General features: G+C 38.4%; 2 protein-coding genes across 3 annotated transcripts; both read right to left on the reverse strand.

Moving 5' to 3' along the window:
• Nucleotides 1-13: 13 nt before the first annotated feature.
• On the reverse strand, nt 14-13,404 carry LOC132046328 (mediator of RNA polymerase II transcription subunit 21-like). 2 transcript variants are annotated; one of them, XM_059436924.1, is made up of 6 exons: nt 13,344-13,404; nt 12,460-12,543; nt 1,736-1,960; nt 854-931; nt 564-615; nt 14-214 (listed from the first exon to the last, which is right to left on the reverse strand). In XM_059436924.1, the coding sequence occupies exons 3-6, from the start codon at nt 1,943-1,945 to the stop codon at nt 138-140; spliced, it is 417 nt and encodes a 138-aa protein (XP_059292907.1). In that variant the 5' UTR covers nt 1,946-1,960; nt 12,460-12,543; nt 13,344-13,404; the 3' UTR covers nt 14-137. The 2 variants fall into 2 exon arrangements, with proteins under 2 accessions (XP_059292907.1, XP_059292906.1); XM_059436923.1 differs by having other exon boundaries at nt 1,736-1,968.
• LOC132047801 (uncharacterized) lies at nt 3,794-4,797 on the reverse strand. The gene is made up of 2 exons (XM_059438785.1): nt 4,438-4,797; nt 3,794-4,243 (listed from the first exon to the last, which is right to left on the reverse strand). The coding sequence occupies exons 1-2, from the start codon at nt 4,795-4,797 to the stop codon at nt 3,794-3,796; spliced, it is 810 nt and encodes a 269-aa protein (XP_059294768.1).
• Nucleotides 13,405-16,541: the final 3,137 nt, after the last annotated feature.

Genomic DNA, 16,541 nt, shown 5'->3' on the forward strand with positions numbered 1-16,541 from the left:
CAGTTAGTAAATCTACCCATAAGAAAGACTGACACAGGCGATTTGTGTTCCTCCCAAGGGATATCCCAGCGAGAATGGGCTCCTCAGGCAAATACTGTCCCCTTAGATCTATCAAACTGATATATGCGCTACCTTATTCATTCTGGCTTCTTTAAGTTCAGGCAGTTATCTGTTGCTTGGTTGAACAATTCCTGGACCTGCTTTAGCTCCTTTTCTAAATCACCAAAACCAGCAAACTAAATCTCAGAATAAACCAAAAATTAATAATATGCACATGGATATTTGGACCTATAGCCTAACTCGAACAACTTTCACAACTCTTTCAAGGAAAACAAAGGAAAAACAAGTACATGAATGCTAACATTCCTGCATCACAAATTGTGCAGTCAAGTAAAGGATATAGGTTGGCGGAAGACTGCTAAGCTGGAAGTAGTAGCTCAATTAGTTCACAACTATCTCGGTCTCTGTGTGTGTGTGTGTGTATGTGTATAGCCGTGTATTGCGAAATAAATGCCTATTCCAAAACTAAAGCTATGTCAGATACAATAAGAACAAATTCTTACCTGCAGCTTCCAGTTGTTTTTGAAGTTCTTGGCCAACTGCATCGTTCTCAGCCTACATCACATACATACAGAGCAAGAATTCTTGCGTGAAAATGTAGATAAAACGGTAAGCCCAAAAACATAACTACAGAATAATCTTTATTTATCCTTTTTATTTAAAACTATGGTAGAGCTTCTGTTTCTCAGTGAGAACATAGCATTGGAATTATAGGAAGACAGAGCATCACCTTGTGCAAATATCATATGTCAAAAAGTTATTTACACCAATTATTTACAGAGAAGCCCATTACCTGGAGTTCTGCAATTCTTTTCAATTGGGCTTCTTCACCCCCATCTGACAAAGGAAGAGCAGCAACCAACGCATCAAACTGCCCAAAAGAAAAAAGAGAACATGTTGTCAAGAATACAATGACACTGTAGCAAAGCTACACTTTATGAGCACATTGTAATTGGTCCGAATTAAAGCCATGCAATTTTCAAGGCCACTCTCAAGTGCCGTGACTGTGCAGCTTAAGTTTGGTAGGATGCTAGAATAGACAACCTCTGATTGTGAGGCAAGACAATAGAACTTGAATGCCTTGGAAAAAATTACAGAGTTGTCCATATACATTTCATAGAAGACAGCTAAAGGGCTATAAACTAGAATTCAGTTTTCCAGTTTTGACGAACAAGGTTTACCCGATGAGACTTAGCCTAGATGTCAAGGTCCAGACCTGAGAGGCTGAGAGCAAATGCTCAAAGCTAAAATCCCTAGACATATGGAATTCTGTCGTTGGAATTTGCCCACCATTATGCGCTTCAGTCGGGTTTTAATTTAAGTAGTTGGTGATGACAATAGCATTATTGTATATGTCGTTAAAATAAAGGACAAAGGACTTAGGTATTTGAACTCAACCACACTGGTTTCAAGTCTCAACAAAGAAAGACTTAATATATCTTGTATAAAACTGCTTGTTATAATCTAAAGATCTGATGTTTCAAAAAATAAACAGAGTAGTCAAAGGAAGACCAAAAGACATTATTTTGACCAAAAATGAAAATTTTATATTCTAGAATCCTGGATATTCTCAAAGTGGATGCAGATGATCCATATACTGTGGCTTGCTCATCTTAGTTGATTATAAGCAACAAAGGGCGTAATAGAAAGAATATGTGAAGGTAGGGAGGTTTACCTGCTTGGCAGCCTTAACAAAAGCAGCACTCATTTGCTTTGGTTGCTCTGCAACACTGGTTGAGTCTTCTGTAGGATTAGCAGGAGGAGGTTCTGGATAATTAGGTGACAGACGAACAGGAGGAGCATCCCTCTGAAGAGTACCAAAAGTGTTGAAAGCAAGAGCTGCAATTGTATTTACTTGCTCCTGTAGCTGTGATATGATATCCATCTTGCAGATCCTTCCCTAAATTGCTAAAAAATAGTGAATTTAGATTTTCCGCCGATTGCAGATATATAATTGAATGCCAAGGATTCAGAACCGCTGTTATTTTCATAAACTAGTTATCACTCATGCAGCAGTCACAGGTAGGCTCTTTTTTTTTTTTTTTTTTGGAAACTGGTAACTTTAGCAGTCACAGGTAGGCTTATCAAGGAACAACTTCAAAGAAGGTATAATCAATTAAGTCAATTCAAATTGCTTTTGGTGGAACTTACCACAACGCCAGAAAAAGTAGAGACTTTTATGGCACTAATGTAGATTTCACCACGAAGTTGCTGATTGTTTCTATGCTATCAGACTTTACCAAAATTGGTAGTATAATATATCTTACAAGACTTGAAGCAGTTGATGGTTACTCAGTCACATGAATTTTGGTCCTAGATAATATCTTATTGTAGTAGTATCAGACACGCACGGTTTAACTTTTGTTTTAGTTGGTTACCATGCACATTATTCTAGTGGTTTTTCCTTTTGTGAAATATGCTTAGTCACGACAACCCAGCTCAAAGAGGGGGTTGCTAGAAGTGCCATAAAATGCAACAAAATATAGCAGCAATGAGTTCCTGGGGTTATCAAAAGCACACAACTTGAAAACATGCAAAATTTACTATAATAACTATAGAAATTTCACTAGTTATTATAGTAAATTTCACTAGTGAATGAATTTACCAAACAATTATTTTCCAAATTAAATACTATATGAAAAGTTAATCATATTCTATTATAACTATATCTGTTAAAGCATTCCTTAACAATTATTATTAAGTTATTTAGAATTTATCATATTTTATTTTCATGCATTTTCAATGTTTAAACATATTCAACAATATACAACAACATACCCAGTATATTCCCACAAAATATGCGCCGCTAAATTTAATTTAAGAGCATTTTCTACAATCAATTTTAGTCCCCCTTAAGAAAAGGATAGACCAGCAACTGAAGTGAACCATTTAACAAATCTATCCACGCTTACAATTTCAAAAACTTGACAAAGCTAACAAATGTACATATCAAAAAAGGAAAACATCCACAAAATCTGTACAAGTCTATCATCAGCTTTATCAGCTAGAAACTGATATGAAACTTAAGGAGAGTGGATGAAGATATTAGACGTTTACATCAAAAGATGCAAATGTGTTAATCTTTATCTTCCAGCTTCAGTGTTGTTTTGAACTTCACAATCATACATCAATCTGATACCGACCCACCTCTCTAGACATACTTCAGAAGAAAATATCAACGAAAGGATTAAGAGTTGAAGAGTTTTGGACAGACACAACTTCTACAGCAGTTGTCTAGCAACTGTTCCCTTGATTTTCTCCAGCAGTTGGTCTAGCGGTTATTACTCCTAATCTGTAGTTATGGTGCAAGTCTTATCCTATTATGTTCTCTATAAATATGTAATTAGGATTAGTCATTTGGGTATGTAATTTTCAGAACAAAAACTACTTTATTCTGGAGTCTTGTCCTCTCCATACGGACAACTTTATTGGTGTAGATAGTGTTTAAGATTCTTGCACAAACTATTTCCAGTAAAACTACTTTCTCTGTTCTATTTCTTCGGTTCTCTACTTCTGGTTACTATCACAGTCAAAAACTGTTACAAACATGAACCACGAAAAAACGCGTTCTGCAAATAACACACTGAGGTACTCTCGAATGTGCCTGCAATTATACAATTTTAGTCCTTTGGAAAGTGCAGGAGCGCATGTCAAATATTATATCACCATGTTCACTGAAAGAATTGATAAGCAAGAAGAACAGTGTTACCACTTTCCATTCTTATCAGTTCATCTACATATTTAATGCCCTAATTATCCTCCAAAGTGCTTTATCCTCCTTATTGAATCTCCAGTGCCATTTCAATAATAAACTTTCATTGTGACACCTCAAGTTCTTGATTCCCGGACCCCCTAATCTTTTATCTTTAATAACTGTCTTCCAATTTACAAGTTCGAAGGAGTGACCTTGTTTGTTACCCTTCCAGAGGAAGTCTTTCCTTAACTTGTCCATACGCTTCAAGACAGAGGACGGCGCCGGGAAAGGAGACATAGTGTAGGTAGGCAATGCACTAATGACGCTGTTGACCATAGTGATTCTACCCCCGAGAGAGAGGTATTGTCGTTTCCAATTTGTCAACTTTTTCTCCATCTTTTCAAGAACCTCATTCCAGATTGATAGTGATTTGAATTTATCCCCCAGTGATAAACCAAGGTCCTTAGTAGGAAGTGAACCAATGTTGAACTGCAGAATGTTGACTAATTGGCAGATGGTAGACAAGTTGTTGATACGATGTCAGATAAAATCATCCTCAAAATCAGAAACTGCTGTTCTTCTGCTTCACACATGATCAACGTATCGTCTGTGTATAGGATTTGGGAAATTCTGAAATTCCCCGTACCACTACAATCCGCTTGAAAACCCGAAATCCAGTTTACCTGAGCAGCACTGTCTATCATTTTGCTAAGCCCCTCCATGACAAGAATGAAAAGAAAAGGTGATAGAGGATCTCCTTGTCTGAGACCTCTATGTGAAGAAAAGAAGCCTTGGGGGGTGCCGTTAATGAGAACAGAGAATTTTACTGTTGATAAGCAAAATCTCATCCAATTAATCCATTTGATGCTGAAGCCGAGCTGTCCCAGTATGTTCAAGAGAAACTCCCAGTTTACATGATCAAACGCTTTCTCAACGTCCAGCTTACAAATGATTCCCGGCTTTCCCGACTTCAGCCTTGAATCCAAACATTCATTAGCAATCAAGGCTGCATCAGTGATGTTTCTATCATTGAGGAATGCCATTTGAAAGGGACTAACAAGACTGGGTAGCACACTTTTGAGCCTATTTGCCAGGGCTTTGGAAAGGATCTTCTAGAAACTACCTATCAAGCTGATAGGTCTATAATCTTTGAGATTCTTTGCATCGGACTTCTTGGGGATAAGAGCTATGTATGAAGAATTTAAATTTCTTTCAAAATATTCACAGCTATGAAAGTGATTGAGCGCATTCAACAAGTCAACCTTTAGAATCAACCAACACATTTTGTAGAAACCCATTAAGAAACCAACCGGACCCCGTGATTTATCGCTTTCGCAGCTTTTGATGACCCCATGTATCTCCTCTTCCTGGAAGGGTCTATGAAGCCACTCCTTTTCCTCGCTGGAAATGGAAGGTGCATTGACATATTCCCATTGTCGTCTCCAAGTTTCATTCTCTCTGTACAGAGCCTCATAGAAACTAAGAATCTCATTTTTTATGACATATTCGTTTTCAGAGAGCACTCCTCCAACCTCCAGCTTGTCGATATGATTGAATCTCCTATGAGAGTTTGCCATCTTATGGAAAAAAGCAGTGTTGTTGTCCCCATGCTTCAACCAAAGGCACCTAGACTTCTGTCTCCAGCTGATTTCTTCCATTTTGAAAATCTCCTCAAGCTCCATAAGAAGGTTAGCCTTGGAGAGTAATACATTATCCGATAGAGGTGAATCTTCAGCTTCTTGATCAGTTTTTAAAATTTCACCCAGGATAGAAGTTTTCCTTTTCTCCAAAAGACCAAAAGAGGACTTGTTCCATTCTTTGAGCTTAAGTTTCAATAACTTCAGCTTCTTTGCAAAAATATAATCGGGGCTACCCAAAATATTGAAAGATATCCACCAGTTTCTTACCAATTCCTCAAAATTAGGGTTCTCCAACCGCATATTTTTGAACTTAAAGTAAGGGACATTTCTAGCCCAATGTCCACACTCTAGCATAATTGGAGAATGATCCGAATCAATGCGAGGGAGCATGGATTGTTTGATTGCACCAAAGAGATCATCCCACTCGGAAGAAAACAAGAATCTGTCAATTCTAGAGTTGGAACTGTTTCTTGACCAGGTATACTTTCCCCCAAATAAAGGGGGTCAATCAGAGCAGCTTTGTGCAAAAACTGTAACTAGGACCAGATAACTAACCATCATCTTACAACTTGCAGAGAAGTCATGCAGAATCAAGTTAATCATATTTAATATGCTGCAGAATAAAATTATTATTCTCTTTGTAACAACAAAAGGAAGCTACAAAGGTATGTCCATATCCAACCAAAAGGTTTTGAAAATATATAGTACATACTAATAAATCAAAAGAAGACAGCTCGAGCATTAGGCTATTGATGGAGGATAAAAATAACAGGAAGCTGAATGCGAAAAATTGGTAACTCTTAACTAAAGCACGAATAATTGAGGAAAGAACTAATATTATTTAGTTGATTTGAGTAAGAAAGTTCACAAATCAAATCCTAATAAAAATCAGATTCCTTCAAAAAAAAATTCATATTATTTACAGAAGTGCTTGACAGTAAAAAGGGCAACTGGATGCACGATGCATTTTGTGCTCATGCAGTATCCGGAGAGAGGCCCCACCCCAAGGAGAAGTCATGTGGGCTAGGGAGCCTACCCTAACACAAGGGTGAACGACTGATTCCACAGCTAAAACTTGCAACCTATAGGTTATAGGTGACATCTAAACAACTTTACAGTTACTCAAAGTCTCCCCTTTTGCTTGTCACATTTACCACTAATGAACTGTCCACAAAACAGTGTTATAGTCGACGACTACTTCCAATTTTGCTTGGCATAAAATGCCACCACAACTGACAACAAAATGAAAATAAACAGCATAATTCATAGAAACCAGAGCATATTTTTTGGTCAATGGTATGTAATACATGACGGCCATTTTTTGATTGGGGATTTATGGTTATTGCGCTGACATCTTTTTTCTCTCCTCTTTCTCCCCCCCTTTCTCCCAACGGAAAGTTTGCAACCCTCACCCCAACCGACCCCACCCCCCCTCCTTCTCTGGCAGTGAACCGCCCATCAGGTACGCACCCCTTTCCCCTTCTTTCGCCGGCTAACACCGATGGTAGGCCATTTTTCCGGCCAGATCTCCCTCTTATCTCTCCTCCTCTCTTCTCTTTTCTTTTCTTTTCTTTTCCTTTCTTTGCTTTTTGCTTCTTGTCTTCTCGTTTCTGCACCTGGAAACCCCCCGCCAGTAGGTTTCCGGCCAAATCAGCAGGGTCCGGCGGTGAACAGTAACTCCGGCGGCGAACAGGTTTTTTTATTTTTTTTCACCTGGAGTTGGTACCTCTGGTGGCTCATATCAATTCTTGTGTCTTTTAGCCTTGTTAAATCTTGCCTGCTACACATGCTTGACTCTTGACGTTACATTCTTGCCTTTATTCCTCTAGCTTATAGTGCTATCTTTCTTGTCGTAGTAACCTGACTTGCCTATAGTCTCTTGCCAACTGTGCTTTAGTATTGATTCATGTTTGTTTTACATAAATCTTTGATTTGCTTATATTTGCCTTAGTGGCTTTAGTGAGCGATGGTAGACTAGGGCCATGCTCTCGGTTGGGGACGGGGGCTCGGGTTGGGGGGGTAAGTGGGTTCAGGGAGCGTCTAGGTTGAGAGTAAGGTCCTAGAACATTGGGACTTTGACCGGGAAGTCCGTAGAGCTAGTTAAGATTCTTAAGGAGAGGAGGATTAATATAGCTTGCGTCCACGAGACCAAATGGGTAGGATCTAAAGCTAAGGATGTGGACGGGTATAAGTTATGGTTCTCGGGCAAGTCTGTATAGGAATGGGGTAGGCATTTTAGTAGATAGTGAGCTAAAGGACCAAGTCGTAGAGGTTAAGAGGGTCAATGACCGGATGATGGCGGTTAAGTTAGTCGTGGAAGGGTTTACCTTGAACATTATTAGTGCTTACGCGCCACAAGCAGGCTTGGAGGAGGAGGAGAATAGGCACTTTTAGGAGGATTTGGACGAAGTGGTGGGAGGTATACCGCCCACCAAGAAGTTATTCATAGGAGGAGATTTCAATGGAGACATCAGCTCAACCTCGAGGGGTTATGATGATGAGCATGGAGGTTTCGGCTTCGAGTCAGGAATGGAGGAGGAATCTCACTTCTGGATTTCGCTAAAGCTTTGGATTGGTGGTAGCCAACTCGAGTTTCCCGAAGAGGAAGCAGCACTTGATAACCTTTCGTAGTTCGACGGCTGCGAAGCAGATAGACTTTTTGCTCCGTAGAAAAGAGGATAAAGGTCTTTGTAAAGACTACAAGGTTATTCCGAGTGAGAACCTTACGACCCAGCATAAGCTCTTAGTAATGGATTTGGAGATTATGAGGACGGAGAAGAAGAGGGTCATGAATCACCGGCCAAGGATCAGGTGGGGGAGTCTTAACTTTCTCGGGTGCCCAGGAGATGGGGGAGAAGTTGATGGCTATGGGAGCTTGGGAGAGTAGGGGGACACGAAGCGATGTGTGAGATAGGACGGTACCGTTAGGAAAACTAGAGATGTTGCGGGGGTTCGGGGGGTACGAAGTGGTGGACGACGGGGATTTGGTGGTGGAATGGAGAAGTCGAGGAAGGGTGGAAGCGAAAGAAGGTGGCGTACGAAGTTGGTAGACGACGAAGATGATGAGGAGGAAAGCTGCACGAATAGTGAAAGGTGTAAATATCGCAAGAAAGGAAGCAAAAGTTGGCGATTTCGGCGGCAAAAACAACATTTTTGATTGCATGTGCGAGAAGCTAGAGGACAAAGGCGGGGATAAGAAGTTGTTCGAAGCTAGCGAGCGAAGGAGAGAAAGGCACGGGACTGGATCAAGTAAAGTGTGTCAGGGCCGAGGATGTCGAAGTATTGGTGGAGGAACTTTCGTTAGACGGAGATGGCGGTCATACTTCCGTAAACTGCTGAACCGAGGAAGGTGACGGAGAGACGTTGTGTTGGGAGATTTGAGTACTCAGAGAGGCGTCGCGATTTTGGGTATTGTGAGAGTATAAGGTGGAGGAGGTTAAGGTGTTGTTCGTAGATACGCGGTGAAACGACGGTATGATGCAAGATCACAGGGATTTGGAAGAGTGTAGACAGGCAGGTTTGGAGTGGTTGACTGGATTGTTTAATGTTATTTTTAAGACGGCGAAAATGCCGGAGGAATGGAGGTGGAGTATGATGGTCCCTTTGTATAAGAACAAGGGTGATATTCAAAGTTACAACAACTATAGAGGGATCGGTTTGCTAGCCACACGAAAAGTGTGAGAAAGGGTGGTGGAGATGAGAGTGAGAAAGAGGCGTGTCCGTTTCGGAGAACGAAGTTCGGATTCACCGAGGCGGCCGACTACGAAGCCATCTATCTTGTGAGGGCGGGTGAGCGATGTATGGAGGGAAGAAGGACTTGCGCATGGTTTCATCGATCTAGAAAAGGCTATGACAAAGTGCCGAGAGAGGTTTCATGGAGATGCTTGGAGGCCGGGTGTACACGTAGCGTACGTTAGGGCGATCGGGGCGTGTGAGGGGCGGGAGCCGGGGTAAGGACGGTGGGGAGGAGACTCGGCACTTTCCAAATGGAGATAGGGTTGCGCGGGGATCGGCTCTTAGCCCATTTTTATTTGCCTTAGTGATGGATTGTTTGACGCGGCAACCAGGTGAGAATGCCATGGTGTATGTTATTCGCGGATGACATAGTCTTGATTGACGAGACACGCAATGAGTGAACGCTAGTGAAGGTTTTGGAACGGACTTAAAGGGTTCAAGTTGAGTAGGACCGAAACCAGTACATGGAGTGCAAGTTCGGTGACGTGACACGTAGGCCTCGCGTGGAAGTGAGGCTTGATACCCAAGCCATCCAAAAGAAAGGAAGTTTCAAATATCTTGGGTCTATTATACAAAAAAATGGGGATATTGACAATGATGTCTCACATCGTATTGGTGCAGGGTGGATGAAATAGAAGCTCGCTTCAGGAGTCTTTGTGTGATAAGAAGGTGCCACCAAACTTAAGCGGGTTAAAAGTGGTTGTGGACCGACTTTGTTGTCTGCAAAGCGAGTGTTGCGATCGAAAGCTCTCACGTCCAAAAGATGAAAGTTGCGGAAATGAGAATGTTGCGATGGATGTGTGGGCACACCAAGCGAGATAGGATTAGGAATGAAAATATCCGGGATAAGGTGGAAATGGCATCAGTGGAGGACAAGATGTGGGAAGCGACGCTGAGATGGTTTGGGCATGTGAGGAAGAGAGACACAGATGCCCCAGTGCGGAGATGTGAGAGGTTAGCTATGGATTGTTTCAGAAGAGGTAGGGGTAGGCCGAAAAAGTATTGGGGAGAGGTGCTTAGACAGGACATGGCGCAGGTTCAGCTTACCGAGGACATGATCTTAGATAGGAGGTTATGGAGGACTCAGATTAGGGTAGAAAGCTAGTAAATAGTCGCAGTTTTGATCTATAGTCTATTGTCCTTTGATTCTTGCTACTATATGTTGTTTCTCGTACTTCGCTTATATTATTTATCTGTGGTAGCTACTGCTTCCTTTTTTCAGACTGCTCTATCATGACTTATTCGCTTTCTTTAGTTTCGTTGTCATTTTGCTTTGAATTGCTTGTACTTATCTGAACTTTTTTCGTCATGTTTTCTCTTGAGTTGAGGGTCTTCGGAAACAGCCTCCCTATCTTCCGAGATAGGGGTAAGGTCTGCGTACAATTTATCCTCCCCAGACCCCACATTGTGGGATTTCACTGGGAATGTTGTTGTTGTTGTTGGTATATAATACATGACAATGCTTATCAACTATTCAGATTCTTTGCTCTATAGATAAACAACATGGGATAGAGTAGCAACGGACGGCTAATCAATGCAGAGGAAGATAATACACAATTAATCCGAGTTATAGTAGCATTAGTCTTGCGATAAATATGGTAGAACTTACTTGTTAGACTAAGAGCCTATTTGGATGGGCTTATGGCTTATAAGCATAAGTCATAAGTTAGGAATCCTAACTGATGGCTTATTTTTGTTATTTTGGCTTGAACCCAAACACTACAAAAGTGCTTAAAAGCACCTAAAATAAGCCAATCCAAACAGGCTCTAAAAAAGCTTTTAAACCGCAGACTTACACTTAGACCCATCTTTGATTAAAAAGGATAATGCGATGTAAATCAGGAACATCAGTACTAGAGATGAACCAACAACTTGAAAACATCCTACCATACAGAAAATACTACTGTGTAACTGAATCTGCGAGTTGGAGAATAGGTGGTTTATACTTGAAGGGACGTGACAGTAGAGCGTGATTAGTCATTAAAAAGACGTTAACAGATGAGCAGCGGAAGTCCGTATCCATAGCTATGTGGCAATATTCATTGACTACAAAAATATAGCCTTCACACACCATTTCCATAGAAAAATCAATTCTTCCTCTCAATCATGAACCCAACTCACAATGTCATAATATAAGGAACTGTATAATCAATCTCATAATTTAGACAATAACAGGTTGGTGACCTAGATCAATAAAAATAAATTCCAACTGATTTACTATTTTCATGTACATCCAGAAAGCCAAATACTTACATGAATGACCATACCATATTTTTTAAACATTTCACAAATAAAATCCACCTGGTCATCTGACCATCTCATATGGACTACCATAGCCACTAACAAACATTGATAGATGCCTAAATCTAGGTAGCAATTTAGTTTTAAGAAATGACATTTGAACTGTTGATGAAAAGGAAGGAGCATAAAAGGCCCCAAATGTGCATATTCTTCCAGATTTTCAAATTTTAGTATTTTACAGTTCAGCTTAATAGTTTCAGCTATATGAAAAAATCAAGTGGAAAAGTAGATAGATAAATCATCCTTACTGAACTCTTCAGAACCACACATGAGATTTTCGCCTCATTATGCTCCTCATTCAAAGCAAACTTTTCTTCCAGCAAATCTCTCGAATTTGAATCAAATTGAGCGGCATTTTCCAGAAATTAACCCAACAAAATTCTGTCCAAATGATAATTTTCTTCACCAAATCCCAGAATACAAAATTTCAAACCTCAAATTAAAAAACGTCTCTTGGAAATCCTCAAAAAATCTGGGACAAAAACTTAAAATCTCCATATCTTAATGAAAATAGAATGTCCCACATTAAATAAATAGAAAATAGATCAATTGATCTCAAATCTTACCATGTAACACATAAAGATTCAAACTTTCTATCATAATCCGATCAGGAAAACTTAAGAAGATCAGCAACAGAGGGCAAACAAAGCCAAATCTCGTATAGGACCCGATCATGGAGAAAGAAACAAGCTCTAGGGTTCTTCAGTTAGGTTTTTTTTATGGGATGTCCCTTCACTTGAAGCATTTGATAAGGTGGCCGCTGATAATTTGCTACTTTCGATAAAGGGCAAACAAAAATTCATGTGGGGCATTGCCGGCATTCTTCAACCTATCTCTCTACTGATTACGTTCAAGATTATCTAAATCTCACCAAGCGGGCAACACAATCACTAAAAGATGCAAATTTGTTCGGTAAAACTAACTAAATAAAGGAAGAAATCTGAGAATATAGAACATAGAAATACATGAAGCACCAATCAAACATAAATGAGAACTTCGAAAACTCAAAATATGAAAGAGCAGATTTACCTGAGCGACCGTGAGAAAGAAGAGAAATGTCCTTCTTTGGATAATTACACCTTAAAAGAGGGCAAGTATTCTCCAGAATTTGATCTACAGCAAAAAAACCAGAATTCAAAATTGATAACCTTGAACAGTATGCAGTTTTCCTCACCGAAATTGCAAAGAACAATTTATCCAACAATGAAAAGTCTCAAAAAAATCTTAAAGTGCTAGTGAGATTCAACATTTTTTTTTCCCAAAGATATGGGAGTCACAGAGCAAACTTTAAGTAAACATTGATCCTAAAAGCCAAATTTTATGCCCATTAACAATTTTAATAACTTTATGTAATATATATATATATATAGCACTGAGGCCCCATTTGAGATAATATTAACACACAGCGGGTGTTTTTTGGTATAAAAAGAAAATATTTTCGGGTAAAATAAGTGGTTGTCTTACTTATTTTCTGGTGTTTGGTTGGTGAGTGAAAAAACCTTTTCTAGAAAAATATTTCCATTCTTTGGTCCTAACCCCAAATCCCCCATCCCAAACTGGATGTGTAGCTAAACAGAGATTGCAAGTTTTCAGCTTGTTATTAGCAAATAAGAAACATAGGTTGGATAAATTGCAAGTTGTTGTACCATAATATTGGAAGAAAAAAAGAAAATTTAATAATTTATGAAAGTAGAAAGCTGAAGATAAAGATGGCTGGAAGAAATAAAAAAAAAAACATAGCAAGTTGCTGAAATTCACCACTTATTTAATTGGGTTATATAATTTTATGAAAACAATATCAAATTTCTCGAAAACTAGGAACTTGAAAACATAATTGGTTATCTCCTGCAATTCACCACTTATTTAACTTGTATTGTTAAATGTTACTGGAAATTTAGGTCACTAGCAAATACCTGTATATGGTAGCTGATGGCCGGAGAAGAGTGTAGAGTGAACGCTGGCACTAGTATTTGGTCCTCCGCTCCAATGTTGTGAAAGTGGCTCATAAGTACTGTCCTTTCACTTTTGTGTGTGTGTGTGTGTGTGGAATGCCGTCCAAAGTGATCTTTAATTTTTGTCCTTGCTTAAAAATTCATAATTTTTGGATTTAAATTTTCGCTCAGTCAAATATTAAAAAAATTCTCAAGATTGAAATTTGTAGCAAATTAGGCCTATTCGGACAAAATTAAACCTATTCGGAAAAAGTTAAGCCTATTCAAACAAAAGTTTGGCTTAACACAAAAGTTTGCCTTAAAGGCCTTAAAATTTAATTTTGGATACAAGTTTACCTTAAAGCAAACCTCTATGAGCCTAACTTTGTCCGAAAAGTCTGTCTTAAGGTCTAATTTTGGGTAAAAATTTGCCTTAATGCAAACCTCTGCCTGAATAGGCCTAATTTTGTTACAAACATCTATCTTGCGAAATTCTTTTTTTCTATTGAGTCGAGATTCAAACCCAGAACCTTGAAGTATTAGGCGAAGGGTAAAAATTAAAGACCAATAATTTAAGGGGCAAAATTAAAGACCAGTGCCTTTGAAGGGTAATTGTGCAAATGACCCCTGGAAATCCTCCCAACCTTTGTTTTTAGCTCAAAAATACCCTCTTTCCACCTTTTATACTAAAGATATTTTTTCACTCAAAAGGTTTGTTACATGGTTAAAGTGGACTTACGAGCCTGTTTGAATGGGCTTATGCCGTTAGAAATTTTAATTTATGATTTATTTTTATTATTTTGATTTAAAAATAAGTGTTTAAAAGCACTTTTTTATTTTATTCAAACACTACAAAAGTGCTCAAAAATCATTTTAACTTAAAAGCACCTAAAATAACCCAATCCAAACATGTTCTTTACTTGTGTACAACATTATTAATCTTGGAGATTTCTAGACCTAAAATTAAAGGGGACCAAATCAAATCTTTTTTCTTCGTCCTGCGTTCCAACAATAAAACAGTTTAAATTATCAACTAACATTTAAACATTGTTATTTAACCAAAAACAAAGATTGAGGGTATTTTTAGACAAAAAAAAAAAAGGATATTCGTAAGTCATTTCATACGTTAAAGATATTTTTGGCCCTTTTCCATTTAAATATTGCATAGTTATGTGAAGTTCTCTACTTTTTTTGTTCATAAAATATTACACAAAAAAACATAGTTATGTTTATTATTTTATAAAGATAATCTAATGGCACGGTTTAAATTAAATGTCCAAAAAGTGTTGTTTATTGAATTCCCATCTAAGTATTACTAGATGCAAAGCCTCGTGCCAGCACGGGTCCAATAATTTATATTAAAAGTGATTTTAAGCATGTTATAATATTTATGTGGATGCAAATGAAAATATTGGTTAATTTTTTTATGAACTTTTGATTGCCAAATAAGATGAAACACTCACCTAGCAAAAAAAACAGAACAAAAAGATGGACTTCATCTTAAATTATAAGGACGTCCTCAATGCAAAAATCATTTTAATATTATTAAAAACGGAAAAGGGTCAAAAATACCCCTGAACTTTCAAATGTTGTTCACTCATACCCTTCGTTATACTTTTCGGCTAATTATACCCTTGCCGTTATATTTTTGGTGCAGATTTGCCCCTAATATAAACGGAGTGACACGTGCCAATCTTAGAATAAAATAACCCATCCCTAATTTTAATCAAAACCCACCCCTCAATTTGACCCACTAACAGACCCAATTGCACCCAAAAGTCAATGAATTAATCACAAATAACCAAACACATCTTGGAAAATGTGGGACCCACAATAAACCATCATCTTCTTGAACTCATTTGCCACCGCCAGCTCCGCCACCGCCAGCTCTGCCACCACCTTCTTCATTTCTCAACAATTTGTTCAAAAACGGAAATAAGAGCAGGACATTTAAATCGACAACGTCATACGCTGAACCATCTCTCTACCTCCGGCTCACACAATCGAAATGTCTTGAACTGCGTTCGTCGATATTCGATCCTTTGCTAGCAAACCTCGTTACCAACAAAACTTGACCACCGATTGAATCAGTGGTTCTTAATCGCTGTTGATACCTATGCCACCAGTTGAATTTCTGTTAACTTGAATTCAGGGGAGATTACCTAGCATGAGTCACATTGATAATTGTGAAATCGTCTCTTAGCAACAGTCAGCAAGCACTAGTTATCCCCCTCCGTCTCCGGTGATTTTCTTTGGATACGGAGCACCCACGACTCCCGTTGAAGCTAGCCCGAGCTAGAAAACGTTTATGTTGAAATTAAAATTTGTTTGGTTGGAAAGGATTGATTACTGATATCATCACATATTATTCCTTGATTTTGGGCTGTGTAAAGTGAACGAATTTCAGGTTGAAGATACATTTGGGATTGGCAATGGTGGGGAATTTTGAGATGAAGAATTTGTTGCGGGTCTCACATTTCCAAGATGTGTTTGGTTGTTTGTTATCAATTCATTGAGTTTTGGGGGCAATTGGGTCGGGTTGTGGGTCAAATTGAGGGGTGGGTTTTGATTTAAATTGGGGATGGGTTATTTTATTTTAAGACTGACACGTGTCGCTTCATTTATATTAGGGGCAAATCTACACCAAAAGTATAACGGTAAGGGTATAATTAGCCGAAAAGTATAACGAAGGGTATGAGTAAACAATATTTGAAAGTTCAGGGGTATTTTTAACCCTTTTCCCTGTTAAAAAAGGTAACCAGTTTCTTTGTCAAATCAATAAGTCCTAAAGCTACTTGTACAAACTGCAATAGCATGAGAAAAAGAGTAGTACATTAAATGACCAAAGTACCCTTATTTGAAACGAGGCATGTCAACGACATGCTTGCATTTCTAGCCGCTTATATATAGTAGTAATTTACTTATTATTTATTATAGGGCAAAAAACATATATGTACATACTAAGAGGTTATATTTACGGAATATAACGATACTTTTCAGTTTACAAAATATATCAATAGATTTGTTACAAAATTTATACAAATCAGGCAAATTAAAAAGAATTAAATAAAACACATTAAATAAGGTAAGGAGATTGCTTTCATTATTTTATCCAATTTTCTCTATCCAATCAAAACTAAAATATATTGTTACACGATTTTCTCATGCTCCCTTATTTCA

Source organism: Lycium ferocissimum, chromosome 2 (assembly GCF_029784015.1).
Source record: "Lycium ferocissimum isolate CSIRO_LF1 chromosome 2, AGI_CSIRO_Lferr_CH_V1, whole genome shotgun sequence".
Classification (NCBI taxonomy): domain Eukaryota; kingdom Viridiplantae; phylum Streptophyta; class Magnoliopsida; order Solanales; family Solanaceae; genus Lycium; species Lycium ferocissimum.

Coding starts and splice junctions, on each gene's coding strand:
- LOC132046328 (XM_059436924.1), bottom strand. CDS start 1,945: ATGGATATCATATCACAGCTACAGGAGCAAGTAAATACAATTGCAGCT. Junction 932..1,735: donor TTGTTAAGGCTGCCAAGCAG/GTAAACCTCCCT, acceptor TCTTTTGGGCAG/TTTGATGCGTTGGTTGCTGC. Junction 616..853: donor AAAGAATTGCAGAACTCCAG/GTAATGGGCTTC, acceptor TATGTGATGTAG/GCTGAGAACGATGCAGTTGG.
- LOC132047801 (XM_059438785.1), bottom strand. CDS start 4,797: ATGGCATTCCTCAATGATAGAAACATCACTGATGCAGCCTTGATTGCT. Junction 4,244..4,437: donor TGATAGACAGTGCTGCTCAG/GTAAACTGGATT, acceptor AACATTCTGCAG/TTCAACATTGGTTCACTTCC.